Source organism: Sceloporus occidentalis, unplaced genomic scaffold (genome assembly GCF_023333645.1).
Source record: "Sceloporus occidentalis isolate IW3139 unplaced genomic scaffold, rSceOcc1.0.p SCAF_42, whole genome shotgun sequence".
In the NCBI taxonomy this organism is placed as follows: Eukaryota; Metazoa; Chordata; class Lepidosauria; order Squamata; family Phrynosomatidae; genus Sceloporus; species Sceloporus occidentalis.
Window position 1 is genome coordinate 3,521,383 of NW_028317022.1, and position 25,328 is coordinate 3,546,710.

General features: G+C 37.0%; 1 protein-coding gene across 1 annotated transcript in view; it reads right to left on the minus strand.

Moving 5' to 3' along the window:
* The window catches only part of LOC149289878 (androglobin-like), an 82,725-nt gene that overhangs the window by 50,403 nt on the left and 6,994 nt on the right, over positions 1-25,328 (minus strand). Inside the window, exons 3-13 of the mRNA XM_089490139.1 lie at positions 23,432-23,503; positions 23,154-23,342; positions 20,816-20,955; positions 20,136-20,222; positions 17,736-17,920; positions 13,461-13,583; positions 6,225-6,319; positions 5,184-5,358; positions 3,542-3,632; positions 2,094-2,229; positions 612-780 (exon numbers count right to left, since the gene is read on the minus strand). Coding sequence (XP_089346265.1) covers positions 612-780; positions 2,094-2,229; positions 3,542-3,632; positions 5,184-5,358; positions 6,225-6,319; positions 13,461-13,583; positions 17,736-17,920; positions 20,136-20,222; positions 20,816-20,955; positions 23,154-23,342; positions 23,432-23,503 — 1,462 coding nt within the window. The remainder of the gene's footprint in view (positions 1-611; positions 781-2,093; positions 2,230-3,541; positions 3,633-5,183; positions 5,359-6,224; positions 6,320-13,460; positions 13,584-17,735; positions 17,921-20,135; positions 20,223-20,815; positions 20,956-23,153; positions 23,343-23,431; positions 23,504-25,328) is intronic.

Below are 25,328 nucleotides of genomic sequence, written 5' to 3' on the forward strand. Positions count from 1 at the left end.
TTTGCATTTTCAAGATATAAGAAAATTATATCATCTGCAGACTAACAAGATATTAAAATCATGTTTTGTCAAAAGAAAATGCCTTACAAAGTGACACCTCAGAGTTACAGCTCCAGCTGAACACCTTCAGTCCAAACTGGGAAATTTAAGTTGACTAAGCACGTTACAAAACCTTAAGATCTCTCAAGTCTTTATTAATCCAATTTGTTAGGCTTACTCTTCATATGCCACTACTGATTACTAAGGTACTAACAAAGGTTTATACGGCACAAACTGGTAGATAAATTCAAGATGTTCTCCCGTCACCTTAGGAGCAAAAACGCCCAAGGGAATCCCTGATGACGTCAATGAAGACTTAAATCACTAAGACTTTGTAAATTCGCTACTTAGACAGTGACCACAGTGACCATCCCTAATTAGAATGCACTTTTCTTAAATCAGGACAGCAATGGAAAGCTCTGGTACAAAATTGAAATAACAAAGATTTAAAAAAAATCAATTAAGGGAATTATTAAATTAATGGTTATGCATCTCTAGCGTCCCTGTTTTACTTCAAAGACAGTGCGTCAAATAAATTAGACTCCCATTTAAATCAATATTATATTGCTTACGTAGTAGAATGGGTAATTGTGTATTGTATAACATATGTCCAATGACAAACTTCAGATAGAAGAAGGATGTATAGGATAAAAAGTCATTGATTACATAATCCTTCAAAAATACAGAACTATTAGACTGATATAATGATGTAAAGCCATCAATGCTAAGCAGTTGGTATGCCTAAAACAAAACAAACCAACAAAAATATATCAAACCAGGTAGCACTAAACCAAGGCAAAACTATTAAATACAGTGTTAATTTCTGTCTGTCGACTATATAAATACTATATAAATACAGATTCACGCACAAGCAGTAAATGTTCGTTTGGGATTGTGTCTATTGAGAGATTGAAAGGTGATTTTATCACCGCAGTTACTAATCTTACCTGGACTGGCCAGACTGGACAGACCCTGCAAATGCTGGCCAACAGAGCCACGCACTCACACGCTCTGCCACTCCACAAAAGTTTTTCCACATAAAGTTTCCAAAGAAGATTTCTGCTACACAAAGGGGTTCCCAACATCATTCCACTTTTTAGAGTCAACAAAGGAAAACTTTGTCTTCTAGATACTATGCCAGCAGAAATAGTCACTGTCTATAAACGCCCAAAGACAACCAGAAACTGTTACCTAACTTTTCCTGGGTCACTTGGCAAGTGAGGTTACCATTCCCATAGCTGAGAATTTCCCAGGAAATGCCACCCCACACTTTCCCTCTTCTGGTGGAGTGGCTTCTCAAGGGAGTACTCATATTGATAAGACAAACAACCACTGAATATCTTTCATAAGACTTAAATGGGAATTGTCAAGGTGCTGGTGATGGGTTACCACTGTATCTGCTCAGTGGAAGTAATAAAACTTAAACCTCAACCACCAGATGGGAATACATTTTAACAGGAGCTAAACATAAATATTAAACAGACACATCTAATTGATTTATTTAAATCAGTATCATTGGCCATCAAAGGTAATAAATCAAGGACTATCAATCAAAGCATAGAAGGCAAGAACAAACAGAATGGGGTTGCTGATTAAAAGTCATTGTTTACTTTTTACAAAAATACTTGAATTATCTTTCATAAATGTACATGAGTCCATAAATCGTAAATGAACGCCTAATATTGTGAATGAAATTGATATGACCTTGGCCTGGGAAGGCCAATGACTAATTTTGGTTGAGATATCACCCCACTGCCACATTAGACATAACATTAAACACTGGGCATTTATTACATCAATTCATTTCTCTTACATGTTAGTTACCATTCAACGATATGAAATATATGAAAATATGGCATATGATTAGGATTTCCAAGTAAAATGTCTAGTCACATTGATGAGTTACAATAAAGACACAAGATCATAAGGACTACCCATATTGTACAGTCCATATATAAAACTAATAACATTTATCGACAGCCAACAAGAACTCCTTAAAAAATTTATATAATTTTTGTAAAATTTCAACAACTTTTGCTTAGTTTAATATTTACCCCAACATCATCCCCAGCACTTGATTTGAGACTTTCTTTGGTCATGTCATTTTCCTCAATTTCTTCAGTCTCACCGACAGATGTAAGACTAGAGAGAACAGGGGAGCCTCCTCTAAGGAAAGCTTTAGAAAGGCTCCTGTTTAAGGAAATGAAAGAAAAGATAAGAAAAATGAGAAAGAAAGTTAAGAAGGATTGCAGCATGATAATAACTTTTTTAGCTTAGATAATGGAGGCTAGATCTTAACAGCTTAAATATTGTCGACAAGAAATATAATATGATCCACTAAATATTCTAACAAGAACTAGAATAATATTTGTGCATTTTCTTGGACTATATATAAAAAAACACTTGGACAAAAAATTCTTGTAATCTAATTTAATCATTTTATATTGTTTGTAAATAAACCAAACAATTAGCCACTTTTTGATTTTACTGCCAGAAAATGACAAATCAACAAAAGAAAGTGGAACGGAACATTTCCATATAACATGCTTATTTCCTTAGTAAACTGCATAATAAGATATTTTTAATGAAGTGGATGGGTTTTGCTTTGGATTTTTTCCACTTTTAATTGTTTGTCTCCAGGTACCAATTTAGTTTATTAATACTGTGATCGGCACAATGTATAAACTTGTGAATTTGTCCCAGTTTGTTGTGCAACTGATTTAAGATGCAATTATAAGTAATAAGCAATAATGTTTGTAATCTAAAAATGATTGTGCCTTTAAAACATATTAAAATTAACAAGTTAATGAGTTTGTACTTTGCATAGCTATTTGGCAAGTCTGTAATTGTTTTATGTTTTTATGTATTAAAATAGATAGTGAAGTCAGCACTTTGCTGATGAATGCTCAAAATAAAAGCACATACATATTGTAACTATATTAAGTTATTAAAAGTACCTACAGCCTTGGCTTTTTGGTTCTCATTTAGGATAATTAATGTAAAATTTGACCTGTGGTTGCATATGGGTCTACCATGGGCATGTTGCAGAACATGGGTAGCAAACTGCACCGCATTATACACTGGACTGCTATCAGCACACACATATAATCTACCCTAATGTCAGCTAGGGGGAAAGAAGTCATTATGTATGACCCCAGAATTCATTGGATGTACTTTGTGTACCTCCCAAGGGTCTCTTTGGGAAGGGCATTCATTCTTAGCAGGTCAGAGCTCTGTCTCTAGCAATGGATCTAACCATGCCCCTAAAAACTCTCTCTCTCGTCATTTGGAAGGTATGACTGTAGGAGAATAAAGATGCTTGCAGGCCAGTCACTTAGGAGGACTTTAAATCTATGCTTCTGCTACTAATGTGAAAAGCAGTATATATATATATATATATATATATATATATATATATATATATATATATATATATATATATGATGGGCTTTATTTGACAAATTGAAATGGAACTTGTAAAACGTATATTTTCTGTACTTACCCTTCAGATGGTACGGCGAATGGATGAATCTGAAAGTTCATATACGGGGTTGTGATTTCAACAAACTGATCAGGTTTTTTCTGTATGATTTCTGCGAATGGATAACACGTTCAAGTATCATGATAGAATCGACTCACATATAACTTTGCATAACAGTGTTGTGATACACAGTATAACTATGTCAATGACCAAGTTAAACCGCAAACATTTGACATTGTGGAGGAGGAGTGACGTTTTTGGGGACTATTCACTAAAGAGGGAGTTTCCAGGAGAGTTGAACATTTAAAATTATTTATATCACTATCCGTTATCAATGGCAAACCCCTGTGAGCTTCTCCTACAATAAGGTCTAAATTATACATAAGTGTTAGGATTATGTATTACACAGGAGCAGCTCAGCCCAGCCCAGCCCAACTCAGCTCAGCAGATGGAAACCTTGGCTTTGCGTCCTGCATACACTCTGGGTTTACTAGGAGAACACTGACGGCGGCAGAGAGACTGCAGAGGCGGAAACGTATGTCTCCTTGCTGCTCTGATCAGTGTTCACTCTACCATTTAGCCTTAAGGTCTTAGCGGCTTAATTGCTATAAGAGAAGAGTAGAGTGGGAGAGAGGTTGTGAGAACTTAGTTTATCTCTTTCTTCTTTTTATGCCTATGGCATTTTAAAGTGGAACTCCCAGGTCACTGCCTGCTCAAGGAACCATGAACTTAAAACAGAATTTGCTCAACCTAAAAACATGACAGCCTACATGAAATAGTAAACTTTCTGTTACTTTGGGTCTGTGAATACAACTTTTTGCATCCTGTTTGGAAAACACTCCCCCCCCATGTTTTCAATTGATAATACAAGGTTCGTGAAATCCACCAAAATGGAATTCTTCTCACAGTGAACATTTTGAAATCTAAATATACTGTTTGTGATATAAAAGGAATATTAATCTACCGCAACAGAAAACACAACATTGATAATGTTTCCGAAAATAGCAATTTTTTGATGAGGCATCAGCCTAGAAATTCTCTGAAGATACAGAAGGAACACATAAATTTCCCTGATGAACCAAGTGGAAAATGATAAATGGATAGCCATAAGATAAAGCGGGTTCCTTTGTAGTCTCCTATTATGATCAATGACTTGTCCTTTGAGCCAAAGTACAAAAATGAATCACAGCATTGCAGTCAATATCTGTTCAAAATGTTGTTGAAAATGTGATGTGCGGAATGCATTCTGTATGTCAATTACTTGATTAGAACTAATAGCGTGGCTTTGGAATGGTGTTATTAGGTTTGTTTTTGTAGGCAGAGCTTACGGCTATATTAACCAGCCTTGAGTTTTCTGATGCTGCTCTGTTTCTCGTATAATAAGAAACAAAAAAATGTTGATGGTCTACATGCTTACACTGAAATACATTTTTGTGAATGTATTGTATGTTCTGCCTTGCAAAACAGATATGCCAACACTTTAAACACTTGTGCTAATGCTTTTATAACGTTATGTTCTCTAGATTCCAACAGATGAAGAAACCCGTTAAAGCTTATGTCTCTATATCCATTTCTATGTAAGCCCATTAAACTAAAGATTGCATTCTCTCCTGAGAAGAAGAAACTTTTGCTTCAAGTGTAAAGCTTTGTCTTCAGACTTTACCTTTGGCTTCATCTGTTAAAGTAATTTCTTTTTTCTGTCTTATAAGCTTCCATCGTGGTATAGGAGGAGGCTTTGGTGGAGCAATAAGAGGACATGACCTAGTTCTGGATACCAGGACTGGATGATTATAAATATGAGAAAGCCCATATTTTCTCAGTTTTTCTGCAGAGTCTGCCTGTAAACACAAAAGGCAGATAATTGAACTTGCATATCTGTTTATGCTCCAATTGGGGGAGAGGATGTCACCAAAAATTGTCGCCATATTGCCCTGAGTTCAACTTAGGGCAAAATTACGGTGCTTTCTCCCCCGATCGGAGAAACTACATCACCGAATGCGCTGCCATTTTGTCAGAAGTTCCGCCAGGTTATGCCCGCGAAGATGCGGACAAATATAGAAGATTGAATATAGCAGACTGAAGATAGAAAAGAGAAGATAGAAGAAGAAGATGTGGAAATGGAAATTCGGTGAATTCGCGTTGTAATGTAAAAATAGGCCAGGGTAAAGTGATGTTGCAGACGTTTATAATATTCTGCAGTGAAACTCTCCAGCTCAGATCTTTGTAATTCAAAAGCTCCTTAATAGCGTACTTGATATCTTCCTCTGTTATGGGACTGCTCAGAAGGTCCTCTTGCTCAGTCATGAACATAATGGGGTTAGTGAGTTGAAAGAACCTAAGGCCAGGCTGTGAGTTGTCAGGAGTGCAAGCAGTATTAATCTGTGTTGTCTGTTTTAACAGGAAAGTGTCCTAGAAGTGTTTATGATCATCATTGTTGGAGAACAGTGAAAGCCACATTAAGTGAGTTAAATTTGGCAAACCTATTATTTCCAAACTTAGCAAGATTTTAATTAATATGCCCTCTGATCAGTGCCTTCAAGAACATGATTAAAAGAATGGAAAACGTAGGGGTAAAGAGATGACATTCTATCTTAATTGATTAGCAGTAGAAACCTGGAATAAACTTCTAGATGAAAACATAAAATTTTTTAGCACGTTTACAGATTTAGTGCCATTCAATGTATTTTTTATTTGTACTTCTTACCATCTGCCCTAATACAGAAATCTTCTGTTCAGCCAAATGAAGTGGTAAGTAGCTGGCATACACAACCATCTGCGGTACCTGGGACACAGTACTGGCTGTAAAAATAATCAAACAAATAAGAAAACATTTATGCATTTTTAGTACATTTTCTGAAATAATAGCCAACAGATGTACTCATGAACTCATCAACCAGGCTGTCCAGCTTTGACCAAATACCTTATTATTTGTGTTGCATGCACACCAAGGTCTAGTACATACTGCTGAGCTCACATTGAAGGGGTGCACATAAAAACAGTGACTTTCTTTATCACAGTCTTTACCAAAGTCTGGTAAACCTTGCAAAAAAACCCAAACCATAGGGCTGTATGGTGTGGGAGCCACCATACACAATGTATACGTTTCCCATTAGTACCTACCATTTCACTTATGTATGCGTATCATAAACACAGGTAATGTAAGGGCAATACAAGAGAATTTAGAACTTGTATAAAGTGACATGGTAACTATTGTACATTCTTGCAGCTGGTGATAATCTCAAGATGTTCCATGGCTTGTTTTGCTAATGGCAAGAAATCTGTTGTTTACATAAGATGCATAATGTTCTGTTAAATCACTGCTTTTAAGAAAATAAATCGGATCTTGTTAATTTTATTAAAAGCGTTTAAGCACAAAGAGCATTTTACATTTACCATGCAATAAAATATCATTTGGCATCCAAGGACTTATCAGGTCAAAGATCACAACCTATATCTATGTTTATAAGTTTGGCATAAACACAGTTGTCCATTTCTAAAGTGAATTTGTGATTTTTTTACAGTGTATTTAACATTACCAATTTATTCTCCACAGCCTTACACCCTCTGATCAAAACAAAATGCTCTGTAAACTTATCCAAGTACCTTGTTGTATTATTTGGCTACAAGTACACCATCTGTCTTCTCTTTGAAAATATACACAGTGTACTGCCACTGGCATTTTGTCAGTCTGTGTTTTGCCAATTGCTTAAGAAGCATCTGACAATAATGTTACTGCTTTTTTTTGCAAATCTTGTTGTCTTACAAATGGGTACATTTGCATTGTATTACTTCTGGGGAAAAAACACGCAAAAAGTATACCAATGGTTCTTTTTGTTGTTGATATTCCAATGTGTCTGTTGTATATCCTGATGTGTATTTCTAAAACATCTGTTCGCTAAGTCATCAGCCAAAATAACTGGTGTGACTCAACTTAAGTCACAAGTACTTATCTGCTACAACTTGATAGAGTTGCTGTCTCTTGATATATGGGGGGCAAAATGTGCCTGCATCTAAAAGGTTAATAAATCCCTAAATTGCTGTTATTTTTCTGCTTTGCTAAACAGGTGTATTGATGCGTTGTTGGTGCTGAGTTTAGTTGCTGTCAAGTGTAAAGTTGAGTTGGCAGCAGTAAACATGAGAGCTGGACATTTTGTCCAACTTATGCAATAATGCAGCTGCAGACTCACTTTGACTGCCAGCTCAATTGCACATAGTGGCCCTTGCAAACAGGGCTATGTCTTTTAGAGTGTCGATGTAGGCATAGATCTATTGTGCGTGTCCCGCACTGCTTGCCAAGGCTTCCACTACATCCCTGCCAGGTACCAAACCAACGTCTACATATTGGGTGCAGTTTCTAGGGTGTCTACACCAGATGGTCCAGTTGCCTGATTCTCCTGTCGTGTGCTGGGTCCACGACCTTTAGTTAAAAGACTTGTTCATAAAGTTATTAAAATGCATGCCTGACTGATAGATGTCCAATGTGAAAAGGAAAAAGTGATACTCAGCGCTTAAAATGAAAATGCCAGATATCTGGTGTAATGAAACAACTTAAACAAGTATAATACCTTGGTGCTGCAGAACCAACACACTGACCACAAGTGTGTAAAGGATAATACACAAAACAAAGAAATAAAGCGCTGCGCAAAGTTTACAAACAACACCACAATATGTGCGGAAATTAAATAATACTTAAATTCATTAAAATGGATTCTTCAATAGGTTCCTCTGTTGAGAAGCCCATAGAGCCCCTTCTGGGGAATGGAGTTTCTTCTTTGTACCGGTGTACCAGAAAAGACCAGAGGAGAAGGAGTTAAAAAAGTAGTAACTTTAATATAAATAAAAAAATATAGTATCTTACATATAAGAACACTTTAACGCTCCTGTGGGAAGGACCGGAATAATGCTGTGTTATAGCAGGAACAGCTTGGTTCTTACAGGATTCCTCTGTGTCCACTTCCTCAATGGGCGTATTCAGCACAACGCGTTTCACCAATCAGCTTCCTCAGGTGCATAGTCTCTCCACCTCCAGTCTTCCCATTTATAGAGCCATTAACCTCTTCTCTACCAATCACTTGATTAATTGAGTCCATTAACCCCTTCTTTACAAAGTCACTCAATTACCATAAAAATATAGTTAATAGATAAAACACATAAGAACACATAAAAAATACCAGTGTTCTAAATGAGGTAGTTACATATAAAATAGCCACAAATATATCATACAAATCTTTTAACGCAAATAATTACATATGTTCCTAAAGTGCTGCATAACGTGCAAAAGATTAATTATAGCAGAATACTGGTGTTGCAATAGTTAATTTAAAGGGCAAACTGCTTCAGAGTCTGTCTGTTTATACACATCACCTGCATACACATAGCAGCATTAAACTTTGCTCCTCGTTTAATCTCAATAAAATACTGAGTCACGAATAAACACATCTAACTAATACAGCATTGGTGACTAGCTAAAAATACTGCGTAATTAAGTATATCAAAGAATGTGTAAATATTCTGGGATAAAATTCCTGCAGAAAAAGGAAAGAATGGAGAAGGCAGTATCAGAGCTCCAAAAATCATAAAAAATTAAACAAATCAAAATCTTGGTTGAGTTCAAATGGATGTAATGTTTTTAATTGGTAGACCCACCTCATCTCTTCCTGACCTATCCTTCTAATAAAATCACCTCCCCTCCAGTTTCTAGTGACGGCATAGATTCCCATGAAACTTAGGTCTCTAGGATTGCATTGATGGTAGCTGCCAAAGTGAGCAGACACACTGTGTTTACCACATCCCTTTCTGATATTTCGCACGTGTTCACCAATTCGAACATGTAATGGTCTAATGGTGCGGCCTACGTACTGTAGTCCACACTTACAACTCAATGTGTAAATAACATTTTTTGTATGGCAGGTAATAATTGTTTTTATAGGGAATTCTTTATTGGTTCTAAAGGATTTAACCAGCAATTCTGGTTTGTTATATTGTAAGCTGGTGCTAGTGCATGCTAAGCATGTACCACACCTATAGAAACCTTTTCCCCAATTTAAGAAGTGTTTTGGTGTATTAATGTTGGTGCCTACATTACATAGACTGCTACTGATGTTTTTAGCTCCCCTAAATACTATTCGTGGGTCACGTGTCAAAATTTTAGATAATTCTCTATCTTCAAACAGTAAATGCCAATGTTTGGAGACAATTCTTTTTACATGGCGATGACTTTTATTAAAATCTAGAATCAGTGCAGTCTCTGACCCTAAGCTAATATCTGGTTTTGTTATGGTATCCAGTAGAGCCGCTTGTTCTATTGGTTCAACCTCCCTGGCAGCTTTTTCAATTACTTCATGGGGGTATCCTTTTTTAGAAAGATCTTGCATAATCTTTTTGGACTGTTGTTTATACATTACTTCATCACTGCAATTTCTTTTAATTCTGGTAAGTTGACTTTTTGGAATTCCTGATAGCCAGGGGGTATAGTGTCCACTACTGAAAAGTACATAACTGTTCACGTCAACCTTTTTAAAGTGTGTCATTGTTTTTAAAGTGGCATCTTCTATATAAATATGAAGATCCAAAAAATCTATTTCCAAGAGACTGTATTGCGTAGTTAAATTTATGCCCCATGTATTCCTATTCAAATAAGCTAAAAATTCAATCAGGTCAGTTTCAAGGCCATCCCATATAAAAAACATATCATCTATAAAGCGTTTGTATGACACCAAGCTCTGCTCCCAGCCATGCGAAGAAAAAACATGCGTGTCCTCCCAATGGGACATGAAAAGATTTGCATAGCTGGGAGCAAAGCGGGTACCCATAGCCGTGCCTCGGCATTGCAAATAAAAGGTGTCCTCATATTTAAAATAATTATTCTGTAAAATCCATGTAATGGCATTAAGAATAAACTGTTTCTGTGCCTCTGGAAATATTTTATCCTTATCCAGAAAATACTTGACTGCTGTAGTGCCCCTTTCGTGGGATATGTTTGTATACAAGGATGACACATCACACGTGACCAAAATATAAGAATCCTTCCAGTGTATACATATACGCATGTTTTTTCTTCGCATGGCTGGGAGCAGAGCTTGGTGTCATACAAACGCTTTATAGATGATATGTTTTTTATATGGGATGGCCTTGAAACTGACCTGATTGAATTTTTAGCTTATTTGAATAGGAATACATGGGGCATAAATTTAACTACGCAATACAGTCCCTTGGAAATAGATTTTTTGGATCTTCATATTTATATAGACGATGCCACTTTAAAAACAATGACACACTTTAAAAAGGTTGACGTGAACAGTTATGTACTTTTCAGTAGTGGACACTATACCCCCTGGCTATCAGGAATTCCAAAAAGTCAACTTACCAGAATTAAAAGAAATTGCAGTGATGAAGTAATGTATAAACAACAGTCCAAAAAGATTATGCAAGATCTTTCTAAAAAAGGATACCCCCATGAAGTAATTGAAAAAGCTGCCAGGGAGGTTGAACCAATAGAACAAGCGGCTCTACTGGATACCATAACAAAACCAGATATTAGCTTAGGGTCAGAGACTGCACTGATTCTAGATTTTAATAAAAGTCATCGCCATGTAAAAAGAATTGTCTCCAAACATTGGCATTTACTGTTTGAAGATAGAGAATTATCTAAAATTTTGACACGTGACCCACGAATAGTATTTAGGGGAGCTAAAAACATCAGTAGCAGTCTATGTAATGTAGGCACCAACATTAATACACCAAAACACTTCTTAAATTGGGGAAAAGGTTTCTATAGGTGTGGTACATGCTTAGCATGCACTAGCACCAGCTTACAATATAACAAACCAGAATTGCTGGTTAAATCCTTTAGAACCAATAAAGAATTCCCTATAAAAACAATTATTACCTGCCATACAAAAAATGTTATTTACACATTGAGTTGTAAGTGTGGACTACAGTACGTAGGCCGCACCATTAGACCATTACATGTTCGAATTGGTGAACACGTGCGAAATATCAGAAAGGGATGTGGTAAACACAGTGTGTCTGCTCACTTTGGCAGCTACCATCAATGCAATCCTAGAGACCTAAGTTTCATGGGAATCTATGCCGTCACTAGAAACTGGAGGGGAGGTGATTTTATTAGAAGGATAGGTCAGGAAGAGATGAGGTGGGTCTACCAATTAAAAACATTACATCCATTTGGACTCAACCAAGATTTTGATTTGTTTAATTTTTTATGATTTTTTGAGCTCTGATACTGCCTTCTCCATTCTTTCCTTTTTCTGCAGGAATTTTATCCCAGAATATTTACACATTCTTTGATATACTTAATTACGCAGTATTTTTAGCTAGTCACCAATGCTGTATTAGTTAGATGTGTTTATTCGTGACTCAGTATTTTATTGAGATTAAACGAGGAGCAAAGTTTAATGCTGCTATGTGTATGCAGGTGATGTGTATAAACAGACAGACTCTGAAGCAGTTTGCCCTTTAAATTAACTATTGCAACACCAGTATTCTGCTATAATTAATCTTTTGCACGTTATGCAGCACTTTAGGAACATATGTAATTATTTGCGTTAAAAGATTTGTATGATATATTTGTGGCTATTTTATATGTAACTACCTCATTTAGAACACTGGTATTTTTTATGTGTTCTTATGTGTTTTATCTATTAACTATATTTTTATGGTAATTGAGTGACTTTGTAAAGAAGGGGTTAATGGACTCAATTAATCAAGTGATTGGTAGAGAAGAGGTTAATGGCTCTATAAATGGGAAGACTGGAGGTGGAGAGACTATGCACCTGAGGAAGCTGATTGGTGAAACGTGTTGTGCGGAATACGCCCATTGAGGAAGTGGACACAGAGGAATCCTGAGAGAACCAAGCTGTTCCTGCTATAACACAGCATTATTCCGGTCCTTCCCACGGGAGCGTTAAAGTGTTCTTATATGTAAGATACTATATTTTTTTATTTATATTAAAGTTACTACTTTTTTAACTCCTTCTTATCCGGTCTTTTCTGGTACACCGGTACAAAGAAGAAACTCCATTCCCCAGAAGGGGCTCTATGGGCTTCTCAACAGAGGAACCTATTGAAGAATCCATTTTAATGAATTTAAGTATTATTTAATTTCCGCACATATTGTGGTGTCGTTTGTAAACTTTGCGCAGCACTTTATTTCTTTGTTTTGTGATATATGTCCAATAACTAGCAAATCCCCTGCTACTGGAAATAAACAACCCTTTTAATTCAATCCATGTTCTGGCCATAGACCATAATATGGATTCTGAAAGCCTTACACAGCTGTGAGTTTAAAAAGTCGGTGTGTTTCCCATCCCTTGCATCAATTTATGTTCATGCAACCACTTTTGTATATGCTAATGTAATACTAATTGTCTAGACATGAACGTTATCAGTTTGCATGCTAGCAGACCTAACTTTAGGATAGGGCCTTCAAGGGCAGCTTTGCAAAGAACTGAACATTGTTGTATTGCAGGATGACATCTTCACCAGTTGGGGTTTGCCAAGTTCTTGTGCTTAAAGTAGGTTTCAATAATGGCAAAAAAATTTAATATCTATTTATTGTACTTATGTATTGTATTTAAATCTACTGCCGCTGGGAATGAAATAGAGTTTTCTTTTGCATCTGGATTTTTTTTTTTTTTGATTTTTAGGGATGCACCTTATTTTAATCTATTCTAATGGAGCCCACCCATGCCTCCAAAAACCATGTCATTATGGTTTAGTTAACCCCATAAACAAACCAAAATGTCAACAATAACAGGCACCTCAAGATTATGAATACTTACACCACTCTGCTTAAAGCCATAAAAAAAACCTTCAATGGAGGACCTTTTGGCCACATATTCTTTGTTCACTTTGAAAGTGGTGTAACTACTACATAAAGTGTCATTGCACTGACATAGATAAGCTACTATTAAAAACTTACATTCCTGCATGTGCTGCTGGAGAGAGTTTGAGGTATCTGAAGAGGGACGTGCGGAATGAGGCGCTGACCTGTTTTTATCCTTATCCCCTTTCTTTTTGATGGCTTCCTTTACATCAGATTTTTCTGAAAGTTAACAGTCATTACAAATTGATTTTCATGATTGTTTCTCCCCAATAATCTATAGAGATAGCAGAATCTCTAAAATGATTTTACATATAAACAGAAAATTAGCATGTAGGTTACCCCTGAAGGCAAGTTTCGTGAGAAAGGTTCACTTTCATATATAATGTACCCCCAGTAGATGGCATTATGTTACACACCAAAAAGCCTACTGTATGGTGCTGCATAAATTATTGTTTAAAAACTAAGGGTCTTCTTAAAAATCACAGGGAACCCGTCCTTCATGTTTCATATAGAGAAGGAAATTTGCAGGTATTGGTTTATTACAATGATATACAAGATACTAGCAGTAGTTTTACAATGCATTGTTTGATGAAAACTTAAGGTCATTGTCTAGGAAAAAACGAGAGACCTACTGTAGGTAGGGTGACCACATGTCCCGGATTGCCCGGGATTGACTTTAAATCCCGGACAGCCTTAATCCGAGACAATGCATTGTCCGGGAATTGAAACGCCGTCTTTTCTTTTTTACATGGAGGAGAGCGGTCACTCATGAAGTTTTCAGCAACCACTAGGCACCCCTCAGTCTCCTCCCGGAGGCCTCTAGCTTGGTTGCGGTGCCGGCATGTCATGATGAGCGCCGGAATATGATGTCATATTCTGGCGCTCAGCTGTGAAGCAGCGCGCACCGCGGCAGAGCAGGGAGACAGAGACCTCTCGCTCCCACCGAAAGACTTTTGGAAGCTAAGTGAACTACAAAGGGGGGAGAGGGTAGATAGTGAGAAAGGAGGGACAGGGGGTAGATAGTGAGAAAGGAGAGAGAGGGGGTAGATAGTGAGAAACGAGGGAGAGGGGGTAGATAGTGAAAAAGGGGGGAGTGAGAGGGGGGATAAGGGGTAGATAGTGAGAAAGAGGGTAGTTAGAATATTGAAATAAATAAAGAGTGAGAATGAGTGAGCAAATGAATGAATTAATGTGTGGATGAACTGTGTGAATGAGGGAGAGTATGAATTCATGTGTGGAAGAATTGTGTGAATTAGTGAGAGAATGAATTAATGTGTGTGGAAGAATTGTGTGAATTAGTGAGAGTATGAATTAATGTGTGGATGAATTGTATGAATGAGTTACAGTATGAATTAATGCGTGGATGAATTGTCTGAATGAGGGAGAGTATGAATTAATGTGTGGATGAATTATCTGAATAAAGAGAGAGAATTCATTAATTTGTGAGAATGTATTAATGAATGTGTAAATGATTTGTGTGAATAAGTGAGAAGAAATGATTGTGTGAATGAATTACGTGAAGGAAAGTGTGAATTAGTGAGTGACTGTAAAAGTGTTTGTGTGTATCATAGATGTATAACTGATTTGTGGAAAGGCAAAGATGGAACAAGCAGGGTGTTGAAGCCTTGGGGACAAAGATGGCACAGGCAGGGTGTTTATGGGACAAAGTTGACTCATGCTGGGCTGTTTGGGGACAAAGATGGCTTGCTTTGGGTTGTGCAACCTGTGATCTATGCCTGTAATTTAGGGGTTTTTAGCTATACCTTTAATGCTGAGTTTTTATGTGAATTCCAATTGATCTATACCTGCAAAGCTGGGTTTTTTGTGTTATTCTGTTGATCCATATCTGCAATGCTATGTTTCCATACAGTATTGATGTATACCTGCAAATACAGGATTTGTATGTCTGATTCTATGCCTTCAGTGCTGAGTTCACATGTGAATTTCAATTGATCTATACATGCAAAGCTGGGTTTGTGTGTTAATCTGTTGATCTACGGTATACCTGCTATGCTATGTTTCCATACATTATTTATGTATACCTGCAAATATAAGGTTTGTATGTCTTCTTCAGTTGATCTATACATCCAAGTTTTGTTTTACATGTTGTTTATTTGATGTATATCTTTTTTTTGGTGCTGGAGCTGAAGGAGTGATTGCATGCTAGGGAGTGTGGAGCAGGGCCCAAGGAAATGTTTGTGTAGGCTCCAATTTTTGTCAATATAAAATGTATTGCAGCAGGGTCTAATATTTATATATATATATATATATATATATATATATATATATTAGCAGGGGCTAATATTATTATATATATTGACAGCAGGGGGCTAATATTAATATTAATATATATCGGCAGCAGGGTCTAATATTTATATATATATATATATATATATATATTGGCAACAGGGTCTAATATTTATATATATATATATATTGGCAGCAGGGGCTAATATTAATATATATATTGACAGCAGGGGGCTAATATTAATATATATCGGCAGCAGGGTCTAATATTTATTTATATATATATATTGGCAGCAGGGGCTAATAGTCATATATATCGACACCAGGGGCTAATATTAATATATATCGGCAGCAGGGGCTAATATTAAAGAAACTCCCAGTTCAGCTGTTCTTTGAAATAATATTTCAATCACGGCCTTTATTTCAAAGAGATACATATTATGTAGTTAAAAATGCATGTCTAACGTATGTGTGTGTGTGTGTATATGTATATATATATATATATATATATATATATATATATATATATATATATATATATACACACCCCTGTGTGTGATCTCATGCGCTTCATAGTGTGTCCCTGAATGGCAGAAATAAAATGTGGTCACCCTAACTGTAGGTGACATGAGAGTTGAAGGATTTTTCCAACATCAAATGAAAAAGATAAATTCAACCAGAGTTTAAATCTGAGGCAACCTTGGAAAAATAATCTGTTGGTTTCTCTCCCGGTTGTGTAACCTATAAATCTTAATGCATTCAGAGCAACATTTTACAAGACAAACAACATGTTTTTCAAATTCTGGCCAGGCATATAAACATCACAAGAAAAAAAAATAAGATGTGTAATGTATATATTTACTGGTTTACTAATAAAGTTAGAGTGCAAAGACTAAAGACAACCTGGTTTGTTTAACTGATCCTTAGAAAAAAAAGGCAAACATCTCTTTAAATTCTCATTGAGCATAAAATAAAGTGATGTATATGGTAATGTAGGTTAGCACTGAGAAAAAAATGTTTTCATCCTGTTTTGTTCCAATAAACCTCCTTTATCAGCAGACCTGGAGGCATATCTGCCAACAGTCCCGAATTTCCAAAGACAGTCCGTTTTTTTGGTCCTGTCCGGTCAAATTTCGGGTCTGTCCCAGCATAAAAATACTGCCCATGCACAGCGCGTTACACTGTGCACAGGCAGCAGTGTGTTTTAATTGTGTGGGGCGTAACTAGAAACCACAGGGCCCTGGGCAAAAACTGCCCCGGGGCCCCCACCTTCACCAAGCAACATGACCCAGAGTACCACCTTTGCCCTAAACAGCTTGTGAGTGTCTATGCCCCAAGCAGCTTATCAGTGCCATCCCAACCCCAAACAGCCCGTTTGTGCCATCTTTGCCCCAGCTTGTCAGTGCCCCCAAACAGCTTATCTTTGCCATATTTGCCCCAAACAGGTGATCTGTGCCATCATTGCCCCAAAACAACTTGTCTGTACCTTCTTTGCCCCTTGCCCCTCCTTCTAACATACACTCTGGCAGACACAAGTAAACACACTTCCTCATACTCACACACACATTCATTCTTCATACTCTATCTCACCCCACCTACAAATACATGCTCACACACGAACGCTTACACATCCATGCTCACACACACAATTACACATCCATGCTCACACACACAATTACACATCCATGCTCACACACACTGTTACACATCCATGCTCACACACACAATTACACATCCATGCTTACACATACAAGTATACATCCATGCTTACACACATAAGTGTACATCCTTGCTCACACACACACACAATTACACATCCATGCTTACACATACCACCTCCCTCCCGCAGCCATTGTTTTCAGTCATGTGATATTTTAGGTGACTTTACTATTTAAAAACTACACTGAGCTGATTTAAGTGAGTTAAGTAGCTACTAGGCTCGAGGCTGGTGTTTTTTTTCCTTCTTATTCCTATCTGAAAACAAATGAAGATACAATGTAAATCAATAACCATGAATCACACAAATTAATGGCTTTCTAAGAATAAATAGCACAGTTTACATCCACTGAAACAAATAACAAAACAAAGTGTACCCAGAGGAGATGTATTTGGTAATCTACTAACCTTTGCTAGTTTTCTCAGGTGGTTTAATAATAACTGGTACTTGTACGTCAGCTTTAGCTTCAGTCTGCTTGCTTTCTTTTGTTTTTTCTTGTGCTATGGGACTTTTTTGATTTTCCTCGCTTGGCAGTTTAAACTCTGGAACTATTCCTTTTAAGAGCTCCCACACTTGATTCAGATAACTTTTTCTGAAAAAAAATAAACATGCATAGAGAAAACAATTATTTCATATTAAAATATTATATACATGCTACAATATATCAGGAAATATCTAAATAAATTAGTAGAAGGAGTCAGCTAGTTATTATTAACAATACAAATAAGGTATAAAATTCATATCCCATGTAAAATATGGCCTCCTTGGCTAAAAAACAGAACACTTGTACCTGATCTACTTATGTACTTATTATTTTGATAAACTGGTAGCCGTGCCTGACCCCCTGGCAATTTAACTGTAATTAACTGTTAATGCAACATTTCTCGTCCTATTTTTTTTTTTTTTTTTTTTTTCGTGCAAAACTCCATCTCACGAGTTATGGATTGCTGTCAGACGTATTATGCGCACCCACCATCTTGTGCCAGAGAAATTATGGCCCAGACAGCTATAAACGTTGTGCAGGCCGGTAAAGCATTTATTTCGAAATATCTGATCTTCTTAAACAGAGTAAATATATTTAGTTCACATGCAATGAAAATTTCAGTTTCTCTCTAGAGAGACCATGCTACCTTTTAGCAAATGATTTAATCGTTCTTTCATTTAAATAATGATTCTTCTAAAATCATTTTGACAGTTTTATCCAACGAGATTTATATCTCATGTTTAAAAGCACAAGATGTGATATAAGTGTAGGAATAAGTACCAAATCAGTGCCACTAATTGTAATTAGGTACATTTTTATTTTTCAAAGGAATCTTATGTGTAAAAAAGATATTTCTCTTACATTTAAATGCTACTTTTTTATCTTTCTATTCTGCTTCCACCAATTCATCTGAGATTACTAAAAGTTTTCCCATAAAAACTGCCTTGTGAAAGCCCCAAGGTCTGGAGGTACACACTACCAAGATAAATCACTGATAGTCCTGACAAACAGAATCCTTACATACCCTGGAGCGATTAGCAAAATGCTATAATTCTAGGGACGTTGGAGAGATAATCTCCCATTGAGGATTATTAAATTATGATTTTAAATAATATGTCAAATTTATGCGCAAGGTATTATGAAAAAGGTGTACTGCACAAAAATGAAAAATAATAATTCACAAATATAAATTGTGCTATGTATAGTAACATAATTAAAAGAGGAAATGTCACAAACAGCTTTTAGTATCATTGAACTGATTTAGCAAAACCATAGTTTGCGGGGGGGGTTTCATTTCAATCAGTGTACTTTTTTTGGCAAATGTGTGGCAAATTCTTGTTAAATAAGCATAGCTAATGACTTTTCTGTTCTAAAATCCTTTTCCCTGTCATCAACAAAAGAGGAGGTGTAACAATAGAGAGTCATAATTATGCAGATCCAAATTTAGAATTGTATTTAATTGATCAGGCAGGGATATTGTATATAATTTACAGGGGAATTTATTTACTTTGGCTGAAAATGTTGACTCCCTTTGTGGATAAAATGAATAGCATCTCTTGACTGGCTGACAATGTTTGAGTCAGTGTACTGACATACATAGAAGCATTCAGGGTTGGACCCAAAAGCTCCTGGTAAAGAGCTGCTTTGCTGGCTCTTAGTGACACTCTCCTCATTCTCCAGGGCAGGGGAGCCACATTTAGCCATGCCTATTAGAGGACTGCATTGGGATGCGGGTCCCGACAAAAAACTTGCGGCGCGGGCGGTCTTGCTGGTGTTGGGGGCGGTCAGGCACTGTACCTGTGGGTCCCGGTAATCCCTCTTGCTCCGCCCAGGAAGTCACGTGATGTGACGTCACTTTCCGTGACTCCACCTTGTTCGCTGTGAGGGAGCAACTCGAAGGCAGCCCTGCGTTACTGCGCAGGAAATCTGCAGTTCAGGTAAGGAGGTGGGCGGGATTGAGCACACATGTTGCGGGAGCGGGCGGGAGTGGAACACCCACACATTGCGGGAGCGGGCAAAAAATCAGCGGGATCAGGATTAAAAAAGCAGTCCCGCGCAGGGCTCTAATGCCTACTCCTTGTCCAATTCTCCTTCTACTCCAAACCCAATGTAATACTATTTGTGACTAGTATGCTACCCTTCTGAGAAGAAGAGGGGGGGCTCTGGGTAGCCTACCTTCTGATGTTTCCAGGTATGATTATTAACTGTTAACAGTGACACACTATTAGTAAGCACAATCATTTCTTTCTACCATTTACCATTACCATTCACGGGTAATAACTTACAGATTTCTGTAAATTATTCAAGACTGTTTTATACTTACTCAATTGGTATAACTTCTGGTAACCATCCAGTCAGTGAATGCAACACAGTGAATTCTCCCAATTCTCTTTTTGCAAATCCATTGGTACTATGTAACAAAAATTGCATGTTATGAACAAAACATAAACAAGCATGTCTATTCACTAACCAGCAAGTGCATGCAAGTTGGCAGACAATGTGATCTTGCAGCATCAAACTTACATGAGTTCGAATAAAGTCCAAGTCACAAATTCACTCTTGGGTGACCAGGCCCCCTGGTGTGCTGCTGTTCAATGGGCTTCTTACATCTCTTATCTCTCCACCGGGCCCATTTACATTCTCCATACTCTGCTTTAAAAGGCGCTTTGGCCCTGGGTGCCGGAGGTTGCTCCCCAGGGTCGAGCCAAGGGGAGCTTCCAAGGTAAACAAGTTATATGTCACTGTCAACACTGTCTTTACATCTTGTGCCTTAGGCACATCAGAGGACTCTTGTCGTCAGAGCTATATATTATATGTAACAATCATAGCTGACATCCCAGACACCCCAACCACTTTGATGGCTGTCTATCATTTGTTAGATCAAATATTCGTAAACCAATACATTCCATAAGTATCAGGACATTCAGCTGCCTAATCATTTGTTACAAGAAGATAAAGCTACGATCAACAGGAAAAAAACAATAGGAAGCCAATTCAACATACTCGACACTTGCAAGTTTAATGATAGCTTTTGACAATAGCATGGGCCATAATTCCGCTTCACAGGTTGTGGCTGGAAGTAACAACTTATCGTCTTCGTTGAACGGTAAAGTGTCATCAACAACAATCTTGCGCCAGCACCCCTAGGAATTAAACAAAAACAACAACAACAAAAATGAAATATAAATGAAATCCCTGTCCAAGAATAGAAACAGTGATTCAGAGCAAGTTATCCATTTCTCCTACACATGCAACCCTATTGTGTTACTGCTGTGGGCCGGGAGAAATTATTGAAGGCTTAAGTGAGGAGAAGTCACTAAGATTGCAGCTTAGGAGCCGTACACAAAAAGTTTGCGTGACAAGTACTAAAATTCCATGCTAATTTGGTATCCGATATACTGCATCTTTGATTTGTGTTGGCTTGGCTTGTGTGTGCATATAAATATCATCACATGGAAACATACCATTCTAAACAATTGCACTAAGGCTTTAATTTGTCCTTTATAAAACATCTGCATAATATGTAATTAAACAAAACGCTCCCGAATAAACAGGCCTGTAAATATAGTGACTGGGATTCGGCAGATGCACCACAGAATAAATCGGGAATCATCACAGATTTACATGGCATTAACAGGGTTAATAATAAACATGGGGCAGTTTAAAGCCTCGTACAGCCCCACCAAAGAAGAATGTGCATTAAACTACGTTGTAAGTATTTTAACATGCTTTCTTTATCTGTGAACAGATTGGGTCTTACCTGCCAAAGATGCTAAACAGAATGCCCACTCCTCTGCCTGCACCAATATTGGCTCCGTGTCAAGTGATGTATCATTTTACAACATTAGGTGTTTCTAGACACTTTGTATAGTGATTTGTACTGTGTTATTCATTATTACAACTTTTGATAGATAATTTGATGGACCAATCATATATCGAGATGGACTTTGTAAGTTTCTTCAACTCTAAAGAAGCCCCATTGGGCAAAAAGCGTAATGGAGTATGATGTCATACGCTACCTGTGTTTTAGCGTTGTACTGGCAGGTATATCACAAGGAAGAACTTACAACTGGTCATTGCATGATTTGGGAGATTTAAATAAATGGTTAAGGAGGATTTTTTTCAACTGCACAGCCAGATGCCAATTCTAAAGCGCTTGATGGGATGTCTATTTGAAATATTTTCAATATTCACTCCTTGTTTTTAGTTTGTTGGGGGAAGCTTTTGAATTCTTTAGGGTTTAAACTGTATAAAGCATTTGGTTCATTGGATGGTTGTTGCTTTATGGCAAACACTATAATAAAGTATTTGGGATTTGTCTTTCTACAATTACACTGGATATATTGGGTAAATAATTACACAGCATATAATGGTATACACCTAATGTGTCTTAAATTTACTGTATTTAATATAGTACATAATGGTAAGACCATTCTTATTTTTCCAGCAGTTTACGTTTTACATAATTCATCGATTAAGATATCTTCTTTTTACACGCACATTGGACACTTTTCCCCTCTGTACATAGTATCTTTTAAATCCAAAAAATGGAAAAAGGGTAATGTTTCCCACATCTTGGAAAAACTGTAATTGTGCCACCTATTTTTTAAATCTAAAGCAGCCTCTTATAACATATAAGTATATATATATATATATATATATATATATATATATATATACATACATGTATATATTATGACCCTGAGGCCACTTGTGACCCTGGGAAAGCATTAAGGCCTTGTTTCCCACAATGTCCTTATTTTGTCCTTTTGCGGCTATGCAGCTTCTAACTTTAGGCATTGTCCAGATCTGCAATGTATGCATAACCACTTTATATTGTGCTTGTTTTTAGATAATGTAGTTCTGCTGACTTTGGATGGATAAAATTACGGTTTTCACATTGTGCATGAATTTACTTAAAAAGCAAATACTGTGTTTTCCATATTTTTAACAGTGCTACTATGACACCATTTGTTTTCAGGCATTAGAAATCCTGAGCTATTGGAAAACAAGGAGTTCTAGCTCACATAATTGTAATAAAGCTTTTTCTAATAATAAGTTAGTCTTTTACAACATTACCAACATCTACACCATATTTCTAATGTTATTTAATGCATGAAATTTGTATTTATTTTTTTTTAAAACAAGGAAACTTTGGGGTATTTATATACAGTATCTGCAATATATATATGATTAAAACTACTTTGTGTAACTTCTAGTAATGATTTTAACTTTGTTCCCAAGGTTATGGAACAGTTATGGGCTAGCCACACTCTCTACACAGCTAGCCCCCGCACAGGTCAGACAGCTTGGCAAAGTCCCAGATATGCGCATCACTTACCATCCAATAAAGCTTAACAACATATTTTCCATAGCTGTTATAAAGAGGCATATGCCCCTTTACAGCCTTGCAAAGAGAATAAATGTGTTCCCAAGGCTTCCACGCAAGAACAGACAGATCCGACATTATGGAATTGGAGTTATGTATTTTCCAGACAGCGCTTATTTCACTTATTATCCATCTCATAAGCTAAAAAACAAACAAAAAAAACCAATGTAATAATACATTAAAAAAATATATTATCATCAATAAGCACAGGTTTTTAAATAAATACCTACCTCACTCCCGGCTAGGTGTTCGTTTGCCGTAAACAAGTCGCAGGAATTTTCATCTTTCACAACCACAGGAGACTGAAATGATATAATGAAATACAATGTCTGAGGTTTTTATTACAACTAATAATTTATTACTGCTAATTGTATGCACTATACTACTATATTCTATATTATTTTTTTTTTAAATAAAGCACCAGTCCCTTGCGACCACTGTTCATCTCATGCCCCCTTTCATTAACTAAACTAAAAAACATCCTTTTAATATCAATCTGTTTTTAATAACAAATAGTCCCATGGGTCTAGCCTTCCTACTCCCACTTTTACTACCATATCCGCATGGTTGTACTGTCCAAGATAGGAATACCACTATGCCAGATTTACAAGCAAGTTTTGTAATTCATATTTTGAATATTATATGAATTCATATTTCTCCTCTTTCTTGTAGCTTTGCTGCTCCATTACAAACAGCCTGCTACCTACCATTGCAAGTCAGCGACACAATGTGAGTCTTAAGGATGCAATGCCTTCCTTCCATTACAAGTTCTGGTTCGAAGGTCTACTTAATCATTCTGCTTGGCTTCATAAAGCAAAAAAGACATGATGAAGCCTATTAAAGGGGAATTTTTCCATCACAGACCAAACATAGTCTGAATCCATCATTAGCTTTTTTTCATTATTTTTATTTAATGTTACAGTTTTTAGTTTCAGTTTTCCAGCTATAACTTTGAACAAAGACAAAGTCAAGGCCTTTCATGCAAATTCCCCCTACATTTACAAGGATCCATCAATTTAAATTGCATTTGAAGCCTCTACGGGTCAAGCTTAGAAACACTGGGTGCTATGATTAAAAAGCAATTCTGGTGAGGAGCAACCAGCAGGAAAACAGCATTTCTTTCATCAAAATTGTTAATCATAATCCCCAACGGACCATGATGTCAAAACCTACATGATGCAGTTTTTGGTCCTTAGATGATACAAGCAAATTACATTACAGTAGACATTACACATAATACTGTGCATTAAAGCACTGTCCTGCTAAGAGCAATTTCAGATACTAAGTGCTATAGACAATTTGTTTGGGAAGTAACACTGAACACAAGAGTTTGATGGCAGATCGATTAGGCCCATCTAGTCTGATGTAAAGATGACTTAGATTCAGTATTGCCATATGCCTATCCAATACATGTCAATTTCCCTCACTGTATTTGCCTGCATTTGTTTTCTTCCACCACTCTCTCAGTAAAGTCATTTTAGACCTCACATTAGTTTCCTGTACCAGGCTATATTCCGCAAATGATTTTTAATGGAATCAGAATATTTGGCAAACAAACAAGAGTTGGTTACATCTTTACACTATACATAAATATATATTGTGACAGAAAGGCTAGTACAGTAGTGGATGGTTGGTATATACTAGACTTCGGCACCAGGGGGCTCTTCGTGTTCGTCTTCGTACTTTTCTTCGGAGAAAAAAAACCTTCGTATTCCGCAAATATTCGCCCGTTCCTGTCTTCTTTTCGGGCGAATATTCGTGGACATTCTTCGTGCTCGTTTCATCTTCGTTTTCTCCCGGCTGCGTAGCAGGGGTTAATACGGGGTTAAGAACACATCGGAGCAGCAGCAGCAGCAGCAGATGCGTTCGCGCCGTGAAGGTACATGTGTGCGACTCTATTGGTAGCCGGAGGGGGGCTGGTCTGGCATCAACAAATGAATTGCAGAACTGCAGAATGCACCTCATTCGTTGATGGCAGGCGAGCCCCCTGCCGAAACGACCAATAGAGTTGCACACACGTACCAAGGTGTACTGTACACAAAATGACCTAGACAAATGCTCCAAGGAACTTGGCCTCCTTTTTATCATACACAGTCACACATCCATAGATGTTTCATAAAAGAATAG